Genomic DNA, 25,664 nt, shown 5'->3' with positions numbered 1-25,664 from the left:
ACAACGTGGCTACAATTCTATAAAAAATTCTTAGGCCTACTACATTGAAGTAATGAAAAATTATTTTGTGATTTTGCTGAGGACGTTTTACAATATCCGAGAAGTAAAAAATAATAATGATGAATTATTTTACAAAACCGTGGTTTGCAAGCGCTTCACAAAAAATTGTTGGGGGAAAATTTACTATTAGACGTAAAACGTTTGTAAAAGAAAAGTGTCGGTTTACGTATTTATAATGTTTATTGCGCTGTTATCGAATTATAAACTGCCTGTGTTGTCTACCTTTGTGGTTGCCGGCCAGCTTAGAGCGGCATGCAAACTAAGCGTTTATGGTATTTGCATCGTGTTATGATTCTCGAAAATTTCCCACAAGGTCTTTATTTTTATCGTGATATTTTCTGCCTCTTCTGTCCTAAACTTGAAGTTATTGTGCAGCACAATCCACATCGGTTTTTAGACTCAGTCTTCATTGAAAATCTTTTGTGTGGTCCATCATTTCAAGTAGTGTCTTCCCCTAAACTGTTACACAAATCGTCCAGAACCAGGTTGATTATTATGTATCTTACAGCCGTTGAGAGCCTGTTATTGTATGTGTAGAATTATTACTGTAGATGTCTGACTAAATTCATGCCAAAGTCGAGCAAATTCTGCTTTCGGGATCCTTGCCGTTATTTACGGTATTTTTTGTTGATAAGTTTAGGCAGCATTTTTCCAAGATAAATGAAGACATCGGTATTGTTCGTCACTTAGATTTAGTTTTCTCAGCATTGTTTATTCATTCTTTGATTCACTAGTTTGTCCCACTTTTGGTATAATCGGATCGTTTATAAATGGCGGGTCTTCACAATAGCCGGCCTCTTATACATTGGGGCAACGTATTCAGATGTTGAATCAATGAAGAAGAAAGCTAATTTGTTGTTTGTCTTATGTGATGCCTAACTATATGTTTCGTCTACATTACAAAATATTTTGTAATGTAGATGAGGCATTATCATCTTTATTTTGCGCTCTTTGAAACAAAACACAATGCACTGTGAAACAAAAATACAGGACATAACAACAAGTAGGCGACATAAAGCAGGGTAGGGACGCCATCGAGTTAGCTGCTATACGTGTAAATGGAGCCTATCTCATAATTTTGAGTGTATCTCACAATTACTGTTTGCAAAAACGCTATTTCTCCGGCTTCTCCAAAAAGCATTTGCAGTGATACATTTCCTCAATTGCAAGTTTTGTCAATGAGAGCATTTCCATAGAACGTTTATTTCGAAACCAGGTTTTCGTGTCTTTACTACCCAAGAGAAGATTTCTTATTGTAACGTTTTTTATTCATCAATGAATATTATCTGCTTGAAACAACTGTTTTGAATAGCTTGTGGCCTCCATAGCCTACTATTTTGATCGTGGATTGCTATTCTTCTTTGTAGAGCTGATAACGCAAAAAACGTTTGCTATTATTGTTTCTAATTAACAGCTTTGCGATCACTGGCTTTTCTTTGTAGCATAAGAAATAACGCGCTTTGTATTATTGAGGTCAAACCAAACAAAGGAAAGCAAGAGGATGCTTCTCTCTGCTCGCGCATATCGATGCACGAAGCAATTATGAGCTTATGGCTTGTTATCGCAATGTAATCCATTTCACGCTTTGCTGGAAGTTAGCTAGAAATAGCAAAAATTCACTAAAATTTTGAATTTACAAGAAAACTACACAACTTTTAGCATCAAATTTAATATCATCAGATCCGCCTGGCAATTTTAGAAAAAGTCAAGAAAAACCAAGTGCATGGCGTTACTGTGCTTCAAATAATTAAAGGAAATTTGAGGGGGGGGCCAAATCTGGCCTCCCTTTGAGGAGCAAAGTGTTAAGAAAAACTTGCAGCGTTTTTTTGAAAGTGCTTCGCGGTCCCAGAATATTGCTTTGCGGACCCTTTAAGGACCGCGCACCCCACTTTTAGAACCACTGTTGTAGAGGCTTTGAACTGCTAACGCTGGCCCGGTCACTGAGTTTGACAGAGTAAAGTGACTTATTTCATTAGGTGCCGCTGAATGGAAAACAGTTCTTGCGTTGATCAAATCCACACCCAGAATCTAAGCAAAGTTATTTAATTTTGTAATTTCTCTATTTAGAAAACTAAGCGCTTATCTCCTGACACTTATCGGTGGCGGACTTGCAGTTTAAATGTTTTTGTCCAGATGCAGAAATACAAGAAAGTCATAAAACGTTGGTCCCAGTGCTTCAAATGTGACTTTCAATATTCAGAAAATATAAAGTCAACACTTTTATAAGACACCAGCTACAAACGAGCATAGTTGTAAGTTGAATGGCTTTGGTGTAACGCAATGACTTTACAGGCAGGAGACCAATAACATGTTTTTGTCTTCTTCCTAACGATACATGGGTCATAAAGCAATGAAAGCATGATACTTCAAAAGGGAGCTTTAACTTTCCTTTTTTCACAAAGTTGATTCTTCGTCCGGGGCTAAACGTTTTCCCTCCACTCTAGCTACCAACTGCGTGTTCAAACATGTTTTCTATCGTTACAGGATTCCAAGTATTCACTTTCGGGCTAAGAAACCAACATTGGAAAGTTTAGCTGGCAACTGCTGATTCTGTTGGTTTGCGTCATTTATTTCTCGCCACAAAATCATGGTACATACGAATAATGGTACGTAAATACTGTCGTCATAGTTGCGTCAAACGTCAAGGTGACGTCAGCGAGCACTAAAATGTGATAGAAAAGCAACCGGACTGTGGATATCAATTATTCAACTTCGTTGTCAACAATTGTTTTCATTAAGTTTCAAAAAACTATTTCAATTCGAATCTTTTCGATTGTTTTGTTGCAGAGTTGCGCTCGATACGCACAGACAACAAACTGTAAAAATTCTTCACAATGTTGATGTTATGAAAGTAGCTAAATGATGACGATTTGTTCAGCTTCAATTATGACGTAAAGATTCTGCACCATGATGACGATTTACTTGGAGTGGTCATGGAAAATCCCTAGGAAAGGGTAATCTTCGACGCAATCTCAGCTGCCTGTCCAAATTGGCCACCTGCAAAAGAAGAAAAATAAATTACTGTTTATCACGAATCATCAGCTGGCATCGGAAACGTCCACGTTAAGCCCAGCCATTGTACAAACCATGGACAGATCTAAGCTGTCATAAAGACATCGTTGGGCCACATGCGTCCTACCTCGACAGATACGAAATTGTTTAGTTCTTGACAAATTTTTTCTGATCGAAATGCCACATGACCAAGCTTGGGTCAATGCTATCAAGCCTTAAATGCAATGTGAATGTATAACTGGGAGAATTAATCTTTGAAATGAGCCTTCTCGTCGTTACATCAATGGTTTCCTCAGCTGATTATCATGTCAGTCATACAACCTTCATGTTGTTTGCGTTTCATGCATTCTATTAAGTCAACCATATACTTGGCATATGAAAATCATGTAAAAATACCATTGTTGTTACATATTATTTGTAAGCTTCAGAGATGTAGTTTGTGTTTTGTTTTCTTGAATCATTGCAAATTTAGAAAAGAATTCAAAAAGCTCGGAGCAAAATAGTTGGAACTCCTAGCCAATCCAATGAAAAAATAAAGAACCGAAAGTGGGTTGGTTTGATTTTGAATCTTTATCCTCGGACTAAAAAGCCTTTGATAGATTAATCCTGGCAGTTTCGTATACTTGTAGAGGCTTTGAATCACTGACGCAGGCCAGGTTACCGAGATTGACAGAGTGAAACTTCCGATGCTTTTGAAGTCGTCGCCGGGAAATTATTTCATTCATTAGATGCCGCTAAATGGAGAGCAGTCCTTAACGTGCGTTGCTCAAGCGCACACCCTGAGAGTCGAACCAGCGCTGCTTGATCTTGAAGCTTCTTCGTTCACGAAGTCACGCCCAATGTAGATAATCTTATGTCCAGCAAACGCTTCGAAAACTAAACTTTTTCATCTTTATTGCTATTGAAATGAAAGCAGTCCGTGATGCCTTCCAGTTGAGCATCTATGCAGATCCATATGATTAAGTATCACACGAAATGAAAGGACTCAGCGCCTCATAAGCTTGAAGTTTAACTTAGGCGCAACAACCACACAAATTAATGAGAAGAAGCTTTATTCACAAAATCAAGGCTATGAATCATTTAAAGTTTTCAATAAAATATCAAATGATATCAACACTCAACTCAACAGTTGCAACAACAGCAACATCTCGTTGCCATGACAACATCCCGTTGCCGTGACAACATATCGTTGCCATGAGTTGAAGACTTTGTCTCAGTGTATCAACAAAGCTGCTTCTTTTGCTTTCAACTTTGATTGTGGGAAAAGTTATTTTCAGAAGCAGCTGTTTTGAAACTCAAGCATGCTGCTTAACCACCCAAGCATGGATTCGAACCGATGTTGATCGTTCGTCTCAATATTCACTTCTTTGCAGCGACATTCCGACATGTTCTATATTGTGTTATTTTACGATTGAAGGGACGTTAAACGCGGTAGTTATTATGACATTAAATTGTCATTATTGGATTTTCCCATTTAGGTCTAAATAATAATATTGGCTAACACGACGCACGAAACATTAAACGATAAACAAAACAACAGACCAGCAGTTTTACTGTTTAATCCGTTGTCGATGGCGGATCTTGTTTTAACATAATATCAATGTCATTATATTTTATGAAACTGTTTCACTTCAAATCTTTGCGATTGTTTTGTTGCAAATTTACGAGCGACATGCTCAGACAACACACTGCGCAAGTTCTTTACAATGAAGAATGACGTCATGAAGTGAGGTTTATGTCTCCCAATGGCGATGGCGAAGATGAAGAGGATGTTTGATGCTGAATGGCAAATACGACCGAGAGCGATAACGAAGACCATGTTGCAAGGAGTCACGTAATAACGACCATTTGGTAGAAGAACGTTTGAGTGACGATTCTAAACCAGCGACCTGTGCGAAAGATAACCAGGTTATTAACCAGCAACAGGTTGACAACATAGAAACCAACTTGGCTTGGTTTCCACCAGTTACGACGCGTCCATTAGACCAACTAGGCATTCGCCTAGGACGCAGCCCCCAATGGGGCACAGAACTAACTTTTTTTAATAAAGATTTTTTTGTGTTTGGAATATTGTCGTACGAACTGCAGACCTATAGTTTTTATAAGGTAATGAACGAGAAAGTCGCTCTGATGCATTAAAGCCGCAAATTTGATGAGGTCATCTGGAAATGCGAATTTGCATTTGCAAAGCCGTCGCAAGAACTTAAAATTGTTGCAATTTTGAAAAACTATGGCGCCAACAAGTTGAGCTGCGAACTAACAGCAATAACTAGCCTACAAAATCTATGACATCTGAGGATGTGCTATCGTTTTTGGTGCAACAAAAGCTTTCAGACAATATACCAAATGCTTCATAGATTTGCATATTCCAATGGCGCCTCCAATATCAGTGGCAAGCGCTGAGCGAAGATTTTCAAAGCTGAAACTCATCAAAACGATGGTGGCCTATACGCTCTACGTCTACAGTGGGAATAGGCTAGTCAGCAAATCCGTTGTTTTTGCACACGTCTATAGACGTTGAAACAATGTAAAATATAACTAATTTGCTGTCTAGATGATGGAGTGGAGTAGCTACAATGAGGATCGCTGAGAAAACAGGTCGGGACTAGTAGCCTACAAAGCGTAATTCCAGACCTTTTCTGTATAAATAAGGCCTCTAAAAAAATTTTTTTGCTAAGACAAATTACGTGTTTGTTTTAAAAGTTCAAAAACGAGAACATTTATAAAAATATCTCTGGCTTTTCAACAAGTTTCTAGGTATCGTACCTCAAATGACCCCGTACCCTGGTCTACAAGTAGCCTACTTACTGGGTCATCCATGTCAACGCTAGCGGCTACGATATACATCGAGCGTGGCTATGTTTTCACGCTCAACATCGCGGCGAAATTGGAAGTATTCAATAAAATATCGAATGATATCAACACTCAACTCAACAGTTGCAACAACAGCAACATCTCGTTACCATGACAACATCTCGTTGCCGTGACAACATATCGTTGCCATGAGTTGAAGACTTTGTCTCAATGCATCAACAAAGCTGCTTCTTTTGCTTTCAACTTTGATTGTGGGAAAAGTTATTTTCAGAAGCAGCTGTTTTGAAACTCAAGCATGCTGCTTAACCACCCAAGCATGGATTCGAACCGATGTTGATCGTTCGTCTCAACATTTACTTCTTTTGCAGCGACATTTTGTCATGTTCGATATTGTGTTATTTTACGATTGAAGGGACGTTAAATGCTGTCGTTATTATGATTTTAATTTGTCATTATTGGATTTTTCCATTTAGGTCTAAATAATAATATTGGCTAACACGACGCACGAAACATTAAACGATAAACAAAACAACAGACCAGCAGTTTTACTGTTTAATCCGGTGTCGATGGCGGATCTTGTTTTAACATAATATCAATGTCATTATATTTTATGAAACTGTTTCACTTCAAATCTTTGCGATTGTTTTGTTGCAAATTTACGAGCGACATGCTCAGACAACACACTGCGCAAGTTCTTTACAATGAAGAATGACGTCATTAAGTGAGGTTTATGTCTCCCAATGGCGTTGACGACGATGATGTCGCAAGGTGTATGGAACATGCGACGATTGGCTAAGATGAGAATCATATCGCCAGAGGTCACGCAAAGACGACCATTTGGAAGAGGAGCGTTTGAGTGACGCTTCTAAGTCAGCGACCTGTGCGAAAGATAACCAGGTTATTAACCAGCAACAGTTTGGCAACATAGAAACCAACTTGGCTTGGTTGCGACCAGTGCCGGCGCGTCCATTAGACCAACTAGACCAACGGTGGGCAAACTGCGGCTCGCGAGCCGCATGCGACTCGACAACATAAATTTTGTGGATCTTGCATTGATTCGTAATATTACAAAAAAATTAAGATTATACTTTATAAATGTTATCTCGCGCTGTCAACCAAGCAGTGGCGTATCTAGGATATGGCAAGCATGGCTCGAGCCATGGGATCCACATTGATAGGGGCGTAAAAATCGGTTGGTAAAAATTAAAATTTGTGACACTTTATTCAAAATCTAATTTGCGCCCAATACAATACAAATATCATAAAGGAGTCTCTCTTTTACTGTAGCCATTGCTAAACAATAAGATTGTGACATTGCAAATTTACAGCAGCTAAAGCCATGCATTGCATTCCTTGTAAACCCATTCATCATCATTATTTTATTTTTCGTCATTAACGCTTCCGGGACGAAAAAGATACTAACTCGAACGGGAAAAGGTGCTGGCAAAACCTTGAAAGGTTTAAAACGTGCCTGAATAGTAAATCATGTAGTAAGCTATATGTCAGTAGTTAGCACGGCCACAAAACCCAAAAAACAAATAGCAAAAAATTCAACACTTTTTCCCAAAAACATGTGTTTCTCGGCAGTCGAGTGTAGCAAGAACTCAGCGACAGACACGTGTTTCGTCCATGAGGATGGGCTTAGCCACATGTTTTTGGGAAAAGTCTTGATGGCTAGTGTGGAGACTACACCGGTATGGTTAACGAAACACAACGCTTGGTCAGGTAGTGCAGACGCCAGGAAGATCGCTCCTTCTCAACAATCCATTCAACGTTAATGTAGTCAGGGATGGCTGTCCAACTCGCCAACCTTTCGCCAATAACATGTCCGCTATAGAAATGGAACTGACTGACATGCAAGAAGATGTGGTTCTAAATAATGTCAGTCAGTGCCACTCTACCATTGAGTTCTATCACAGGTTCCAGAGAATAAATATCCACCTCAAAAAGACCAGTGTACGACTCATTTCTGTTTTATCTACGACTTGTTGTTGTGAATCTTTATTCTCTGTAATAGACTTTGTAAAATCAAAACATCGTGCAATCTTGGCAAATGAACACTTGGAAGAATTAATTCGCATTAACAACTTATCGTCCAAATTTTCAGAGATTAGCCAGTCAAGTACAAAACTGATATGGATAAACAATCATTGTGTTTTTATTGCTGATATGTTATTTTGTGTCAACTGATTTTGCGGCTCGCTGGTGTTTATGGTTTATCCGCAAGCGGCTCTTTCTCTGAACAACTGTGCCCACCCCTGAACTAGGCATTCGCCTAGGGCGCAGCCTCCAATGGGGCACAAAACTAACTTTTTTAATAAAGATTTCTTTGTGTTTGGAATATTGTCATACAAACTGCAGACCTATACTTTTTATAAGGTAATGACGAGAAAGTTGCCCTGATGCATCAAAGCCGCAAATTTGATGAGGTCATCTGGAAATGCGAATTTGCATTTGAAAAACTGTCGCAAGAACTTGAAATTGTTGCAATTTTGAAAAACTATGGCGCCAATAAATTGAGCTGCGAACTAACAGCAATAACTACAAAATCTATGACATCCAAAAATGTGCTTTTGTTTTTGGTGCAATAAAAACTTTCAGACAATTTACCAAATGCTTAATAGATTCGCACATTCCAATGACGCCTCCAATATCAGTGGCAGGTGCTGAGCGAAGATTTTCAAAGCTGAAACTCATCAAAACGATTGTGGCCTATACACTCTACGTCAGGGCTACTCAACTAGCGGACCGCGGTCCGAATCCGGACCTTCTGGGTGTTGAAGGTGGACCTCGGGCTTCAGGAAGAATAACCTCATTGCCACGTTTCAGGGCCTCTTTACAGATTTCTGTTGGCAGGAAGTATTTTTCTGGTGTGATTATCCTAGTAGCTGAGGGCGATGCCCCCCAGACTCCCCAAACACTTCGTCAAAAATCCCAGTCGAGTTACATTTTACCTAAAAAAGGTTCGGTACCAGCACTGATAGTTTAACTTTCGTGGTTGCGTGTGAAATAATTTATTCACCGGACCGCTAAAAAACATTCAATTTGTCACACTGGACCTTTAGTAGCATTAGTTGAGTAACCCTGCTCTACGTGTACAGTGGGAATAGGCTAGTCAGCAAATCAGTTGTGTTTTTACACACGTCTACAGACGTTGAAATAATGTAAAAAATAACTAATTTGCTGTCTGGATGATGGAGTGGAGTAGCTACAATGAGGATCGCTGAGAAAACAGGTCGGGACCGGAGCCAAGCGTAATTAATGACCTTTTCTGTATAAATAAGGCCTCTAAAAAGTTTTTTTGCAAAGAAAAGTTAGGTGTTTGTTTTAAAAGTTCAAAAACGAGGACATTTATAAAAATATCTCTGGCTTTTCAACAAGTTTCTAGGTATCGCACCTCAAATGACCCCGTACCCTGGTCTACAAGTAGCCTACGTACTGGATCATCCATGTCAACGCTAGCGGCTACGATATACATCGAGCGTGGCTATGTTTTCACGCTCAACATCGCGGCGAAATTGGTAACAAAACTTGCAAATGGAAACGTAGACATGAAAAGTTATATTGTGACGTAAGCTGTATCAGTGTACCAGCATTGTGTAAATTTTGACTATCATTTAATTTCGATCTGCTGCGTACTATTGTAAAGTAATCTATCCTACAAAAATTTGAGTTGCAGAAACCGAAATATCTCATAGCTGTTATCGTTCACTTAATACAGTGAAATGTTGAGCCAATAAGGGCGCAAAAATTGAACCTTGCTTAGGGTGCAAAGTAGCCTTGCGCCGGCCCTGTTTGCGACGCAAGAGTGTCATACTGCGTCACCATAGCGCGACTGATCTATGATCGCGACAATGGCGAAGTCAATATATTCTAGGAAAATCAGCAAAAAAACGCAATTTTGATCTATGAACTTTTATGACTTGACCAGTGTAAATACTTCAAAGTCCTTCAAAAACACTCGTTGTAAAACAATTATCAAAATCGACTTTCTCGGTCTTAAAACAATGTCCTTGGTCAGTTGTTATCTAGGACATGCAACTTAAAAATTTTGTTCAGCATTATTTAAAAACTTTTATCAAGTTACTAAATGGCAGCACTCACCCTTGCACTCAATCTGAGGTTACTATCGGTCAGTTGTTGGACTACGTCAGCCATCCTTTTGAGGGCTGCCACGTCACTAACCACTTGTTGAAAAGCCGTACAGGTTGGACAATCTAAAACAATCTCCTGTTACAACTAGTTCTACAGAATAGCAAAAGTGAAACATGTATGCGGTTTTACTTGAATATTCCTGAATATTAGTAGTTGAATATCTCTGTTTGAAAAACAGTTTTTCGTCATAACATTCTTAGTTGAAAATGTAACAACGAAAGATTCAGTTACGAAGGACATACAGTCATCGTCAGCTTCTTCCATTATTTTGCTTTCCATTAAGTGTTTACAGGAAAATTTAGAATTTGAAAAACAAGAAAATTTGTAAAGTTTAATCTTGACTGGGATGGTAACAAGGCAGATAAACAAAAGGACGAAAAACAATGAAATATTTTAATAATATTAAGAAATTACGGCAATCAAAAGCATGTCGGAAGTACTAAAAACAAAAGACAGAACAAAATGGAGGCAGTTCATAAGGGAGATCACAGCTGATCAAACATGATCAATCTGTTGAAAAAGATGAATTGTTTCCAGAGACACAGACTCGTGCTCTGGAGCGGCGTCAAACCGACGTCTCTTGGAGCGTCGCTCAGACGTTCTCACCACTCGGTACGCAATCGACATACAAATAATGTCAACTTATGCAAATTTCAATCTACTGTGGTCTTACAAAGCTTTCAACATTATCATTAAATAATTTCATTGACTTAAAGCTAAGTTTTTTACTTTTTCCAAATCTACAAAATAAATAAAATATATTCTGAACAAATTTTGAACTTTGAACAAATCAACTTACGGCTGCAGCTCAGACCGTCATCGCCGAGCTGGAAGTTTGGCTCACATTGACACTCGTAGGCGCCATCGCTGTTCAGGCATATTTGTGAGCAGTTGCCGTTAGAAGTCGCACATTCATCAATGTCTGAGCAATGAGTGGTGCCATTGAAGGTGTAGCCATCCCGGCAGCCACAACTGAAAGTTAACATCCAGGAATTATTTTATTTGATTTTTATATATTTGTTGACAAATGTGGCAAACTCTTGAAGCTAAAGATTTGAGAAGTGGAGTCGAAGTCAAAGGATTGTTGTGTTTTCAGAGATGAATGTTGTTCTGGAAAACACTTGGACTGGATAAATATGTTTGTTTGTTTTAATTGCAAACTTGTAGATTTCGAGTTGAAAGAATATCGGTGTCTTGAAAGTTGATTCTTGCTCCTTTGGCGTCGATTGATGTTTTCAAGTGAGGTTGGCCCTAACGCTTTCAATTTTTTAGATTGCTGACGATGACGTTTTCTTTTATTTAGACAATAGCGTTGTTATTCAAATGATCAGCAAAATCATCCAATTTTTTAATGAGGTTATAAAAGTAGATTAAATGAAATGTAGTTAATGATGGTTTGGACTTGTGTGGGTTTATTAAATCCAGGGAACTAGGACCAACGAAATGTTATATGCCAGTTGGTATCAAACTGTCAATAAAACTCACAAAAATGTTCCGTTAAGATTGTTGCATATATGGTGGCAACCGCCGTTGTCAGCTGCGCATTCATTGATATCTGAAAAGGAAAACAAAAGATGAATCTAAAGCTTTGTAGGCTCCTTTTGTGTTGGTTTTGTGCAACTCTCATTTTCTAGAAAACATTCACCATAGAACAACCTCTCCGGTCGGCTGCATTGCCGAGTGATGAGAGCTCTGGAACGACGTTCGAAAGGGCGCCGGTTCGACACCGCACAAGAGCATGCGGCTGTGTCTGGCAAGACACTTAAAGGCATGCCTGAAGGTGGTCACAAAGATTGGCTTCTTTGTCTTCCCGTCCACTTAATATAAATCTTCAACCACCAGGCGTAAGCCTGGATACGACAAACAAAAAACCCTCCCGATGAAGAGTCTACGATAAATCATTTACAATGAGAAGAACCACAACACAACCCACCTTGGCAAGTCTTGTTGTCTACCATAAGTTCGTACCCATTGGAGCAATAGCAGATATGTGAGCCAGGGAGGTTGACACACCCATCAGAACAGCCGGAAGTTCCTCCTTGGCATTCGTCGATGTCTTAAATGTTCATGAGGTCAGTTACTCTCAGGCTCCTGCTTCATGCTACTAAGTCGCATGGTTTAATTAGAAAAGTTTCTTAAAAATGGCTTTTAAACAAAAGCACCAACAGTGAAATGTTTATGAAACAAATAATGAAAAAAATGAATGAATAAATGAATAATGAATAAAAAATGAAATTAACAAAAACACAAAAAAAGAAATAAAGGTGATTTGTGAGAAAAACAGCTACTTTACAATATTTCCATATGTGTTTTTCATCAGTCGAGTGCAGCAAGAACTCAGCGATAGACGCGTGTATGGTTAGCGAAACACAATGCTCACTATTCTACTGTATAGTGAGTAGTCAGGTAGTGCTGACGCCAGGAAGATCGCTCCTTCTCAACAATATTGTCATATGGCGTTTTTACCCACAAAAATATGTCGGCGGAAGAGAAGTGATTGAACCACTCTCACAGATGTGAAGTACAATCATGCGATTGTTGTGTAAACAGAGTTTTCATTCTTTAATTAGCAAACCAAAATTAACGAAGAAGTTTCGATTTGTATAAATTGTTTCCTTCATGAACATACAATGGATATCACGTGACCATACATGGGCTCACCTGAACAAGTTTCGTTGTCAGAGTTGAGATTGTATCCATGACGACACTCGCATCTGTGGTACCCGATCTCGTTGACACATATCTGCTCGCAGTCGTCCAATCCTTCGGCGCATTCGTCGCGATCTGGAATGACAAACGATTTGAAAGCTACGATTCCTTTTCTTTTTTAGCGCCTTCACTTCTCCAGAATTAAAACAGTAGTTTGTCGCAAAGCTTCACTGGATTGGTTGGATTTGTTTGTGTTCGTTTCAACTACCAACAACTAACGTTTGTGACGTTTGTATAAGTGACGTGTTGTATTTAAAAGCAGTCATGTGGAACAGATACGATACGTAATTGCGTAATAAGCACCTCGCTATTTAAGCAACCAACCAGGATGGTACGTTATGCATTATACCAGTAGGCCTACTCTTGATTTTGCTTGCAATGTTTTTCACTTAAGTTATTTTGACAATTGTGTTTACTTGGCCCCACCAATTGCATCCCCACCTGTGCAGTTGACTCCATTTCCGAGCAGGAAGAATCCAGGATTACAAGCACATCTATAACTTCCCATCATGTTGTAGCAGATATGTTGGCAGGGGTTGGTACCGCTGCACTCGTTGATATCTGGAATGCAGAAAGTTACAAAACAACTTGTTGTTAGTAATCAGTCCTTTATTTGTCATAGTGCAACTTTTACATCGCCATTCAATTGCTGAGCCGACGAATCGTTCAGGTTCAAGCATGTTTTTTGCTGTCGACGTGCAATTAATGAATTCGATAAAAATGAAACCGTTTAGAAACTAAACTTGTGACAATTCATTTCGGATTCAATGACTTCACTGGCATTTTGGTAAAAACTTTGTAAGTGCATGATCGCAAGGTGATTGCTTCATGATCGCATCATGATTTATTCATGATCGCAAGGTGATTTCTTCATAATCAGACCGTGATTCAGTCATTATTGCATCGTGATTCCTTCATGATCGCATCATGATTCATTCATGATCGCATCGTGATTTCTTCATAATTGCATCATGATTCATTCATGATCGCATCGTGATTCATTTGTGATCGCATCATGATTCATTTATAATCGTAAGATGATTCCTTCATGATCACATTGTGATTCATTCATGATCACATTGTGATTTCTTCATGAACACATCGTGATTTATTCATGATCGCATCGTGATTCTTTCAGACTTGGTTCACTTAGAATAATTGATCTTTGATGTCAACCTATAAAGTCAAACACCTTCCACTCTTGGGCTAGAGAGAAAAGGTTCAATCGATACAGAAGAACACGTTAAATTGAGACAAGTCACTCACCTACGCATTCATCTCTTGACATGACGTAACCAGGGTTGCAATCACACGAATACGAACCAGGTTGGTTGATGCAGACTTGAGCACACTTGTGATCGGAAGTGACGCATTCGTTAATATCGAGACAGGATGTGACGTTGCTTACAAAGTACCCGTCTGGGCAGCTACATTCAAAGCTGCCCATGCTGTTGGTACAAATGGTTTCCTAGAAAGTAGGAATGTTCAGATTTATAAATCCCAAAAGATTTAAATTATTTGAAACTATTCATTCCACTCACTAGTCCCGGGTCACATGGGTCGTTCTTGCATTCATCAATGTCTGTGCATGTACCGTTGTTGTCCTGGTAACCGGTAAAGCACCTGAAAGGAGAACACAAAACTATCTCAAGACTGAATGTAGTTGAAATTATCAGAAATTATGATGACATCTGCCATTTGACAACACACTTACTGGCATGCCAGGATGTGGATACGAAAAGTGATTTCTTAGTCTTTTCGTCCACTTAATCTAGGTCTTAAGCAACGGTCGTTAGCTTAGATACAACACCCTAAGTATGACAACTGTCCACAATTATTAACTAGTCACACATTGCGTACCTAGTTTTCCCAGTACTGTATTAACTATCTCACTCACTGGCACTCGTATGAGCCTGGATTGTTGACGCATTGCTGTTGGCAGTTCCCGTTCTTTCCATTTTTGCATTCGTCGTTGTCCTAGAAATCATGCAAAGAAATCATGAGACGGATAGATGGATAGACAGATAGACGGATAGACGGATAGACGGATAGACAGATAGACAGATAGACAGATAGACAGATAGACGGATAGACGGATAGACAGGTAGACGGATAGACGGATAAAAGGATAGACAGATAAACGGATAGACGGATAGACAGATAGACAGATAGACAGATAGACGGATAGACGGATAGACGGATAGACGGATAAACAGATAGACGGATAGACGGATAGACAGATAGAAAGTTAGACGTATAGACGAATAGACGGATAGACAGATAGACGGATAGACGGATAGACGGATAGACGGATAGACGGATATACGGATAGGCGAATAGACTGGTAGATAGATGGACGGACGGACGGGGACGAACGGACGGACGGACAGACAGACAGACAGACAGGCAACTTTGGAAACTGTTCATAGAAGAATCAGTCAATGCTTAGAATAAAATACGACAATGAAAGAAGTAAAATGAGCAAATGCAACTTTCCTATGATCGTACCTGGCACGTGATTTTATCACCGAGCAAAGTATATCCTCCTGTGCAGTAACACTGAAAAGATCCGACTGTGTTTTCGCAGAAGTGATCACAAGGTCCACGGAGATCATTGGATGCGCATTCATCTGGAGGATGTTTATTGAGTGATATGCGGGTTTATAATATTGTAAGTTAGGTATTATAATCAACTCAATATTGATTATTTTAGAAATGTTTAGAGTTTAACGGCTTCATACAAAGTAAGTGTTTCAGTGTGAAAAACCTCTCACTAATATCATCGCATCCTTTTGTGGTGTTGTCTCTCTGTTGATATCCTTGCCTGCATGCGCAACTGTAGGTGCCTGGTGTGTTCAAACAAAGCTGAAACAATAACAATCAAGTAGATAACAGGATTAGAAGGACTAAAGTTACAAACTTTTCATTTTCTATTATGCAGATAGGTCTGTGTTCGAATCCAGGTCAAGTTAAACTACGGACTTTAAAAACTGCACTGAATCTATTACTTGTTGCACGCTTCAGTGAGAATACAATGATTCTCAAACTGTTTGTTTTGGAGGACCCTCAAAGCGTTCGCGGAACCCTAAAGAGGTTATCGGAAATTTTAGTCGCTTGATCGCGTTTCTTCACAGAAACAAATGTTTCATAAGTTTTGAAGAGACTGGGGAAAATTTGCTGAACTCGCGACGCACTCATGACGGTTGATGATATTGACGAAGTTATGTTACGAGCTACATGTTGGCATACAGGATCAAACATCAGTAATCTATAATTATGCTGATTTAATGTTTTTCTATATCGTTTTTCGAAAATTAATAAAATTTTACAACATTTACAAAGAATTTCACCCTTTTTTCCTTTGTAGACTAATAAATATTTTGTTGTAATCGCAGTGATGGCAAAACTGTGTGTGCTAGTAGAATGTTGACTAACGTTTGCACTGCAAGATTAAGCTTTGATCAATAAAAATCTGTTGTCACAAAAAAAAACTAAGTTGAACAAGCAAAGCCTTAAAGCTATAACTCTTTTATATGATTTTTTTGGTTAGGAATCTGAACTTTTGTGCGGTACCGTTTGAAACTTCAAACGACGCACCAAGGCGTCGTGGCACACAAATTGAAAATCACTGTGATACGCAAATAAATCATAACAAATTTTTAAATGTCGTAATTTATCAACTATGCTGCACTCTGGAAAACTTTCACGGACCTTTTGAAAACGCTTTGTGAACCTCTTGGGGTCCGCAGACCCCCGGTTAAGAACCGCTGGGTATGAGTAATAATACGCTCACACTTGTGCTGTAGCAAATAAGTTTTATCACTCTTATTCTAACTTGTAACATTGCAAGAACTATAAATCAACCACACCGATAAGGTTGTGGGAAAATCTAGAAGACACCTTGAGCCAGAACATGAAAACTCTCTCAGCTTATCTCCAGAACTGGCGACTGAAACTTAGCGAAACCAAAACTGTGGCAGCAGCTTTCCACCTCCACAATCGGGAAGCTGATCGTGAGCTACACGTCCAGAACAACGGAAAATCTCTGTCCTTCTGCCCCGAACCAAGATATCTTGGGGTGACACTGGACAGATCGTTCACATACCGCCACCATTTGGTGTCACTGCGCAAGAAACTCACATCCCGCGCTGCGCTACTCAAACGCCTGGCAGGCTCTAGCTGGGGGGCGAGGGCTGACACTTTGCGTATAGTAGCCTTAGCCCTTGTCTACTCTTCAGCAGAGTACTGTGCACCTGTCTGGTGCCGCAGTGCTCACTGCCACAACATCGACACTGCCATAAACAGCGTCCTGCGCACAGTGACCGGATGCCTGCGTCCCACACCATTGGACAATCTCCCCATTCTCGCTGGCATCCAACCCGCTGAGCTTCGTCGCAAAGAAGCCACTCTGTCCCTCGGTCGACGGGCACTGAAGCCTAACCACCTTCTCCACCACAAGATCTCTGCTCTTCCAAACGGGCACCCCCGTCGACTGAAATCAAGACACCCATTCGTGCCAGCCGCTCGACTTCTGATCAACGAAGCTGATGTACAAGACATCTCTGCGGCTGCTTGGGCGGACCATAAATGGAGTTCTGAATGGAAGTCAACCGCCACCAGACTCTATTCGTTCATCCCCGACGCCGACACACGCCCCATCGGTCTAACTCTACCAAGACAGGCATGGGTGCGCCTCAACCGTCTCCGTACGGGCGTCGGGCTTTTCCGCTCAACCATGCACCAATGGGGAATGGCCTCTTCCTGTGAATGTGGTGCCGAGAAACAGACCGCAGACCACATCATCAATGACTGCTCCATCTTCAAGCCACCTAACGGAGTGGAAGGTCTGCGTGTCATGGATGATGAAACCAAAGACTGGCTGCTCTCTAGTAGCCTTCCAGTGTAGTCCGGGAACATCGTGAATCTGGGGTGGTAAAAGAATAGACCCTCGGCCCCAGACGCTCACACGACGACGACGACCGATAAGGTCCATTGAATAGATGAAACTTTGCGTATTTCAGAAATGCATAAAAATATTTGTATAACTGGAGGCAATGACATCCTTGTCAGTGTAAATATCAGAAAATAACTTTAATGTCACGACAATGAATGATCAGCGAGTTGCAATGTGGATGAGTTACTTGTTGACAGCCTCCATTGTTATCCTCGCATTCATCAACGTCAATGCAGTCCGTAGTGTCGTCATTCGAGATGAAGCCCGGGTTGCATGTACACTCATAAGTGCCTTCCAGATTGGTGCATATGTTGCAAGCTTCTGGGACCAAGCCTGGAACGAAAAGTGTTTGAATCGTAGTTTCGATATGAAGTTTTGTAAAGTTACTGAGGTGAGCTATGTAGATTTTTTTTCAAATTTCAATCGAAAACACTACAAAATGACAATTTTTACGTTTTTAAATTTCGTGCTTTCACTTTTTGATTGAATTTGTACTCAAATGGTTCTTTTCGTGTTTTAATCATGCATTAACACTGTTGTTCTATGTCGAATTTACAACAAAGTAAGAAAAATATCTGAGAGCTTTTTTAACATTTGTCTTCATTTTTTTGTCATATCCAGGCTTTCGCCCGGTGGTTGAAGATTTAGACTAAGTGGACGGGAAGACAAGAAAGCCAATCTCTGTGTCCACCTTCAGGCATGCCTGTAAGTGTCTTGCCAAAGACACAGTCGCATGCTCTTGAACGGTATCGAATCGATGCCATTTCCAATGCCACATCGGTGCTTTCACCACTCGATTGTGCAGACGACTAAGATCTTCATTAAAAGAACATTTGGACTCATCCAACGATTTAGTCTTTTGTTTCATCGATTCAACGTCTGATGACGTTAGCTAAATGTAAGTAGTTGATTTGCTAGCTGGGGAATACAACATTTTAACAGTCTGTTGAGAAATCACCTCTTGCGCACTCATCAACATCAATGCAGTCAGTTTCATCTTCCTCATCCACTTCGTATCCTTCATAGCAAGTGCACTCCCATCCTCCAGGTACGTTTGTACACAAGTGTGAGCACACGTGACCACTTGTTGGGCATTCGTCGGTATCTAAACGAAACAAAAAGGCTTAAAACACCAGACCTTGACACTGTCAAAGAATTATCATCACAACTGCTTTGACAAATCAAACTCCAAGTGAATATTTCATATTGTCGAAAACGTTTTGTGAAAGCAAAGTAGAAAGTTGTCTACACCTCACCCAGACAATCCCTCCTGTTGGGGCTGACCTGGTACCCCTCGTCACAACCACAGTAATACGATCCCGGTTCGTTGATGCAATTGTGAGCACAGTGATGACGATATTTCGTGTTGGTTGTGTTGCACTCGTTGACGTCAGTGCAATTATGTGCGTCATCACTGATGACGTAGCCAGGATAACAGGCGCAACTATATTGCGCAATACCGAAAGGCTGACATGTGTGCTCACAACCACCATTGTTGATTTTGCACGTGACGTCTGCAAAGAAATGGTGGACGCTCAGGAATTATTGCAATTTGAAAGATGTTGTGATAAAACAATACGAAGAAAACGTCACATCTCAAAACAAGTTTCATCTGAACGACAATAATTTGAATAGAAAGATTAATAGTCATCACTTTTTATCCCAGATATATCCAAAATGGATTCCATGGAATTTTATGGTTTTATAAGAAATGTGAATATCTGCGTTGAGGTTTTTCTAGGTTAAAAGTCAAAGTTGCTACTACATATTTGAACATTGAAGCTGTATTGAACTGTGCAGTACCCGCAGTTGACACTTGAACAACTTTTAAGATTTGCTAATACTACTGTAAATACAGTAGGTGCTGTTAGACTGGACTGAAGGCCACCGGAATCTTTCTAGGGGTCCAAAAACAAAGAAAACGCCTCGCGGTTTTTGTATTCTTATTGTTTTCAATAGAGGTGTCTTGTTGAAGTGGCCATAGCCGTCCCAGTGCTACCGGCCCTAAATGATTCTCTCACTTTGGGTGAAAAAAGCGATTATATTCATTTGACTGTTCTGATGTATTGAGAATTCCTTGCTTACAAATAACCTTGCGGGGTTCCTCGGGCGAAATAGTTTGAGAAACTTACACTATGATACACTATCTTACACTATGACCGAGAAAATTTACCTGTACACGTTCGGTTGTCTGGAGAAAGACGATATCCTGGTGTTGCACAACTACACGCATACGATCCTACTGTGTTCGTGCATACGTCGCCACATGGACTACCAATGGAACACTCGTCTATATCTGTTGAAAATAATATTTCAAAAATTATCACACAGAAACAAAACAGATAATTCCGTATACAGGGAGGACTTTGATTAGAAAGCCACAAGGTTTGTTCACTTAACCTTGTGCCGTTCACTAGAGTGAGTTCACTTAAGCACAAGTTTCATAAAGTTTTTCATCAGAGGCTTAACAAAGATAACATTCCTTGGAGCCCAATCAACGTCCATACAACATACAACATTACGCTACATCAGATTAGCGAAAAAAATATCACTTGATGTTGTACAAACCGATGCATGACACTCCATCGTCAGTGAGGGTGAACCCGGGCTGGCAGGTACATAGGACTTTGCCTTTGGAAATGTCAACGCAGTTCTGTCTGCATCCTCCGTTGTCTTCGCTGCAATCAGCTACAAAGAAGTAGATGATTGTTAACGGCTCGTGCATAACAAACGAATAAAAAATAAGAATAGATATTGATGAAATGACAAAACATTTGAAGCGACCCGCGGATGTGGTGGCGGAAAGTATTGTTGAAAGTTGTGTTTGTTACCTCATTTGCTACCGGGCTAATTCATTTTACAATACGCAAGGCTATTATGACGTGTTATCGCAAACAAGCATAAAAATTGGTTGATTGCGAAAATCTTAAATCTCGGATTGGAAAAGTTTTTTTGAGAACTTAATTCTGGCAGTTTCGCGTATTTTTACAGGTTTTGAATCACTGAAGCAGGTCCAGTCACTGAGATTGTCAGAGTGAGGTCTCCGATTGTTGTTGAATGGGAACTATTCCGTGATAACAATCTGTTTTAATCTTTTGTTTGTGTTCCTCTGTGACTGAATTCTTATTTAGTCTACTGATTTTTCATTAAAATTGCATATATTGCCTGTCCACACAAAAACATGAAACTTACTTGTAATTCTGTACTTGATGTAAAACCCAGGTCTCGCAACTGATCTATCAGAGCGGAAATTGAAAGAGAGTCGAGATGAGTTGATCAACTTTTTGAAGTTCGTCTTTTCTCCGCAATATTTCAGCATGGGTTGCCCAGGAATGGTCAAACCGAGATAATCGAAGTTGCAACCACTGGATTCTTCGACTCTGAACATCAACAATGTGAAATAGCAACTCATCACATGTCAATCAATATAACAACCTGTTTGCACGAGATCTACTACATCTATGGCACTCGAATGTAAACAGCAGGTTTCTTCACTACTAGCAAACAATAGCAAACAATATCGGCAGCCGTGGCCGAGTGGTTAGCGCGTTGGGCTCGCAGTCGAGAGCCTGCATGTTCGACTCCAGCCACCCGCACTTGCTGTTGTTTCTCTGGGCAAGAAACTTAACGATAATTGCCTCTACCTAGTGATCGATTTCGAGTAATGGGTAGTACCAAATTTAAGTCATAAGTAAAGTAAACAACCGGAAAACAGACATTGCCGTCGGCTGCAGCGTGGGTCAGGTGTATGTCGGAAGGCGTACACCGATGCATAGCGCTCAAGTCCGCTTTCCCGCAATGCAGGATAAAGATAAACAAACAAACAAACAAACAAACAAACAGCAGTGTGAATTAAGATACAAATGAACATTTTCATCCATAGGCCTACTTCAAAGTTTGTTTACAAGAATAATTGTGTGGTAGGCTATTTCATATTCAAATTGTCATTTTCTTTACTTTCAAACAACTTAAAAATGAATCAAATTTACGCGAAATGAGTGAAATCGAGAAGGATCTGACTTCCTTGCGTTGGCTGAACAACATATGAGCAGTCACTGGCGTCGGGGTAGTAGTTAGGATAACTTGGCGATTGAATGAATCCTGAAGTTTGCAATAAGGTGTTGGTACAACCTGAAACAAGAAAAACAACACTCATAATTATCATTTCATGAATTCATGATTATCATTTTATGAATTCATGATTATTATTTCATAACTTCATGATCTTCATTTTATGAATTCATGTGAATTCATGATCTTTTTATGAATTCATGATTAGCATTCTATGAATTCACGATCATCATTTTATGAACTCATGATGATCAATTCATGTATTCATGATCAGTATTTCATAAATTCATGATCATCATTTTAAGAATTCATAATTATCATTTCATGAATTCATGATAATCACTTAATAAATTCACAATTATCGTTTTATGAATTCATAATCATCATTTCACAAATTCATGATCATCATTTCAAGAATTCATAATTATCATTTCATGAATTCATGATAATCATTTCATGAATTCATGATGATCATTTCATGATATTACTTTTTGCTGATTTAATTCTATCAGATGTGAAAAGCAGTTAATTGTATGAGCGTTTGGTTATTAGAATCTAAATTAAGGCAAGGAACTTACTTTCAAAACATTCACCTGTAAACGGGAAAAAAAAACTAGTCGGGAACATGTGTACGAACTCCATTGACAAGATAAATGTAGTTAATGGTGAAGCAAAATATTTGTTTATTTAGAGACATAGTCAAGGGTAATGTTAAAAGTTTTGCAAATAAGATTAAGATGCACCATACTGGAGACAATCTTCATTTGATAAATTCATGTGATTAAATCTTCACGTGATTAACTGTCTATGAGATATAATGAGAAGAGTGATTAAACGTCGCCACATGTCATTGAGCCTTTCATCACCTGCAGCGTATCGTATTGCGAACCCATCTCCTCCTACAGAAGAGTCAGCGTGGAAGTGGATGGTGAGATACTTTCCACTCCCCCTAATTTGACTTGGAGTGGACGCCCCACATAATTTGGCAAGCCTGATGGAGGACTTCGAAGGCCCGTCGAAAACCTCAACATAATCGAACCTGTAATGGAAAAAATAAAGTGGTTTATTGCTCAACCACCTTCGTTGTCGATCGAGTCTTTGGGAGCTAAAAGTCTGTCATTTCACGACGTCATAATTGACGATGAGGATACTCACTGGCAATTTCTATGCTGCTCGAGATGAAAAGATGTAAACGTGAGAGTTACAAGACTTGTGGCGTCTTGTCCAATCAGCTTGTAAGTGCAATCACTGTCGTCTGGATACTGGTTTGGGTAATTTGGGGATGTGATCTCTCCTGTGGATCCTGAGGAGACTTGAATTTGTCGATCGCAAGACTGTCCTAAGCCTTGACCTGACGGAAAACAATTATTCTTGTGAACGAACAATCAATCAGTCATCATGTTGTAAACAGTTCGGTTTGTTGCTAGGAAAAAAACAAGTTTTGAAGCCCAGACAGCTTTATTTGTTTAGATATTTATCACAAACATACAAAAGCAAATAGCTTCACCGGATTCAGCTTAATTTTAAGCACACAAAACCAGATTAAAAAGTAAATCGAACGTTTTCGACACATCATTGTGTCGTCACTAAGAATAATTATGATACAATTCAACTACACCTAGAACATTACAGTACTTAGAGATAGAATTTATCTGACAAGCACAACCTGGACGTGCAAGTAGTAAAGTTCGAAGAGGAAGAGATCACATAATAAGAATGTTATGATTGTATTTATTGTCGCTCTACAACTAAGGTCTTTTAGCCACAGGGCTCACGTTTAGTTCTGTATCAGGTTTACGATGTCATCACATTATTATCCGACATGTCCTCACTGCGTTTTGTTGGAAAGAACACTATTGGTACAGACTTGGAATCGATCTCTGATCTACCAGCACCAGGGCCGAAGGCGAAACCACTCGGCCACTGAGCTGGTGAACTGATCATGAGGTCCGACGTACAAGCTAAACTACGAGAAACAAATTAATTAGAACACGAAGAATAGAACAGACGAGCCTCAAGGATGAAAATGCCTGTTCAACGATAGATGGTTAGGTTTGATTAACAAATATGATCTTGACGTCATCAAATGATGAGTTGAAAAGTTCATAATTGGACTTAGGCTGGGCCGAGGCTAATGGGAAACCCCGCATGTGAGAATAACAAACATAGGTCAATCTTAACTGAAATATTACCTGCATAAAATAAGACGATTGCCAGGAAAGTTAGGCTTCGAAATTCCATGGTCTACGCAATTAGTGATGAATCAAATTAGATCGACCTAAATCTGCTGAAAATGTATTTTCTGTTTTATTCGGTCTAAATGTTGCAGAGACATAAAACAAAAAATTTATTTCAAATTGTTTTCTAATGTTATTTAACGTAAATTGTCTTGGAAAGATACTTGATGAGATTCCTATAGACACAAGTGGTTCAAAGCCTCTACAAGCATGCAACAGTTCCAGGATTAAGCTCTCGAATAGACTTTCTCAGACCGAAGATAAAGATGCAAATAGCAAGTCAGCTTTATGTGTTTGTCAAAAGAATGCATTGCGTTGGAATGCATTGCCTTGGGAATAGTAGACTTAATTTGTTAACTCCACTGCCTTTGCCAGCAACCTTGTCCCTAACTAATTTGGACAAACTTTTGCTCACAAAGCTAAAGGATTACCCCAACGTCATCACTGCTCGATATCTTTCCAAACTTCCTTACAGATTTCTTCAAGGAATGAAAGACTTTAAACTACTCCTGAACTTATAAGAGCGAGAAATCACCACTTGTTCCACAAACGTTTCTCCGATGGAGCAGCACTGTGAAAGGAAATAAATGATTTCCAAATTACTTCCTTAGTGAAAGGTTGATTGATTCACACGCAGCATAAGAAAGCAACCATTTTCACATTTTCCTCCAGCATGTGATGCATTTGTTGCAAAAATTTATTTTCAGGCAAGGTCAGTCGCTTGTATTTCATCATTATAACGTTCTTATACGTTGACATTGCGTAAAGACAACGTTTGTTCTCGGAGTTTAACAAATTATGTTTGGAAACGTCACCGATAAGCTGACACTGACATGTACCAACTGCACAACAACAAAATGAAAATACTTCCTGTAAACTTGTCCTCAACAAAACCTCTTCACTTTTGGGACAAACTTTAATTTTGTTGCTTTATTGAAATAAGGGAATCCCCAATTTTCTCCCAATTTTTTATGCATCTCAATCGCTGATTGATCGACAAGGTCCAGTGCAAACGCTTTTTAAACAATAAATTTATTTGCTCCATTACTGTTGTTCAAATAACTATTTTTACTTGATACTTTGTGTAAAATGGTAAATCAAGGGTTATAAGCTGATTGGGGGACCGAGAAGCCAATACCCAGCTTCCACTCTCCGATTAAACTAAAATTGTATCGTGGCCCTAGTCTAGCTTCATTTACCTCTGGAAACATCTTCTGCTGCACCTCTCACCTCAATCTAACTTGGGCGGACATTCTATGTTCTAAAATAGCAATACTTACTTTGCACGATGTACATCGTCGCAAAATTTTCTTGTGTTAAATTGGAAAGTCCAGTCATATGAATCACTGCGCGCGATTTGTGCTCATGATTCGCTGATTCACGTCGAAGAGATCTCAGCTGTTATTATAATAAGACGACAAGGTCTCAAGATTGTATTTGCACCCGAAGTCGCTTAAAGCGGTAGAACTTCAACCTTTATGACGACATAATATTGCTTGAACGACTTACGGGAAGAAGTAGGATTGGATTATTGAAGAGAATATTGTTTGAGAACGAGAAACACACGTTTTTGGAAAAGTCTTGATGGCTAGTGTGGAGGCTACACCGGTATGGTTAGCGAAACACAATGCTCGCTGTTCTATAGTGAGTAG

At 39.5% G+C, this 25,664-nt stretch overlaps 1 protein-coding gene across 3 annotated transcripts; it reads right to left on the bottom strand.

The window, feature by feature from the left end:
- Positions 1-2,602: 2,602 nt before the first annotated feature.
- Positions 2,603-24,064, bottom strand: LOC145774213 (uncharacterized). 3 transcript variants are annotated; one of them, XM_082585394.1, is made up of 22 exons: positions 23,968-24,064; positions 22,931-23,126; positions 22,642-22,814; positions 21,694-21,835; positions 20,897-21,084; positions 20,273-20,392; positions 19,878-20,000; positions 18,961-19,218; positions 18,663-18,809; positions 17,892-18,037; positions 15,525-15,615; positions 15,259-15,380; positions 14,648-14,727; positions 14,292-14,373; positions 14,017-14,218; positions 13,192-13,311; positions 12,703-12,825; positions 11,975-12,097; positions 11,527-11,596; positions 10,841-11,013; positions 9,991-10,103; positions 2,603-3,057 (listed from the first exon to the last, which is right to left on the bottom strand). In XM_082585394.1, exons 1-22 carry the CDS (start codon positions 24,014-24,016, stop codon positions 2,992-2,994), a joined length of 2,907 nt encoding a protein of 968 aa, XP_082441520.1. In that variant the 5' UTR covers positions 24,017-24,064; the 3' UTR covers positions 2,603-2,991. The 3 variants fall into 3 exon arrangements, with proteins under 3 accessions (XP_082441520.1, XP_082441518.1, XP_082441519.1); XM_082585392.1 differs by lacking the exon at positions 2,603-3,057 and adding an exon at positions 4,108-4,961; XM_082585393.1 differs by lacking the exon at positions 2,603-3,057 and adding an exon at positions 6,110-6,764.
- Positions 24,065-25,664: the final 1,600 nt, after the last annotated feature.

Source organism: Aplidium turbinatum, chromosome 7, assembly GCF_918807975.1.
Source record: "Aplidium turbinatum chromosome 7, kaAplTurb1.1, whole genome shotgun sequence".
Classification (NCBI taxonomy): domain Eukaryota; kingdom Metazoa; phylum Chordata; class Ascidiacea; order Aplousobranchia; family Polyclinidae; genus Aplidium; species Aplidium turbinatum.
This window is presented reverse-complemented; position numbering and strand designations above follow the sequence as displayed.

Excerpts from the sequence above, each read along its gene's own strand:
- LOC145774213 (XM_082585392.1), bottom strand. The coding sequence starts at position 24,016 with ATGGAATTTCGAAGCCTAACTTTCCTGGCAATCGTCTTATTTTATGCA. Across the intron at positions 23,127-23,967 it reads AATCGTCTTATTTTATGCAG|GTCAAGGCTTAGGACAGTCT; the intron begins GTAATATTTCAG and ends GTTTTCCGTCAG. Across the intron at positions 13,312-14,016 it reads GTCAAGAGATGAATGCGTAG|ATATCAACGAGTGCAGCGGT; the intron begins GTGAGTGACTTG and ends TCTGCATTCCAG.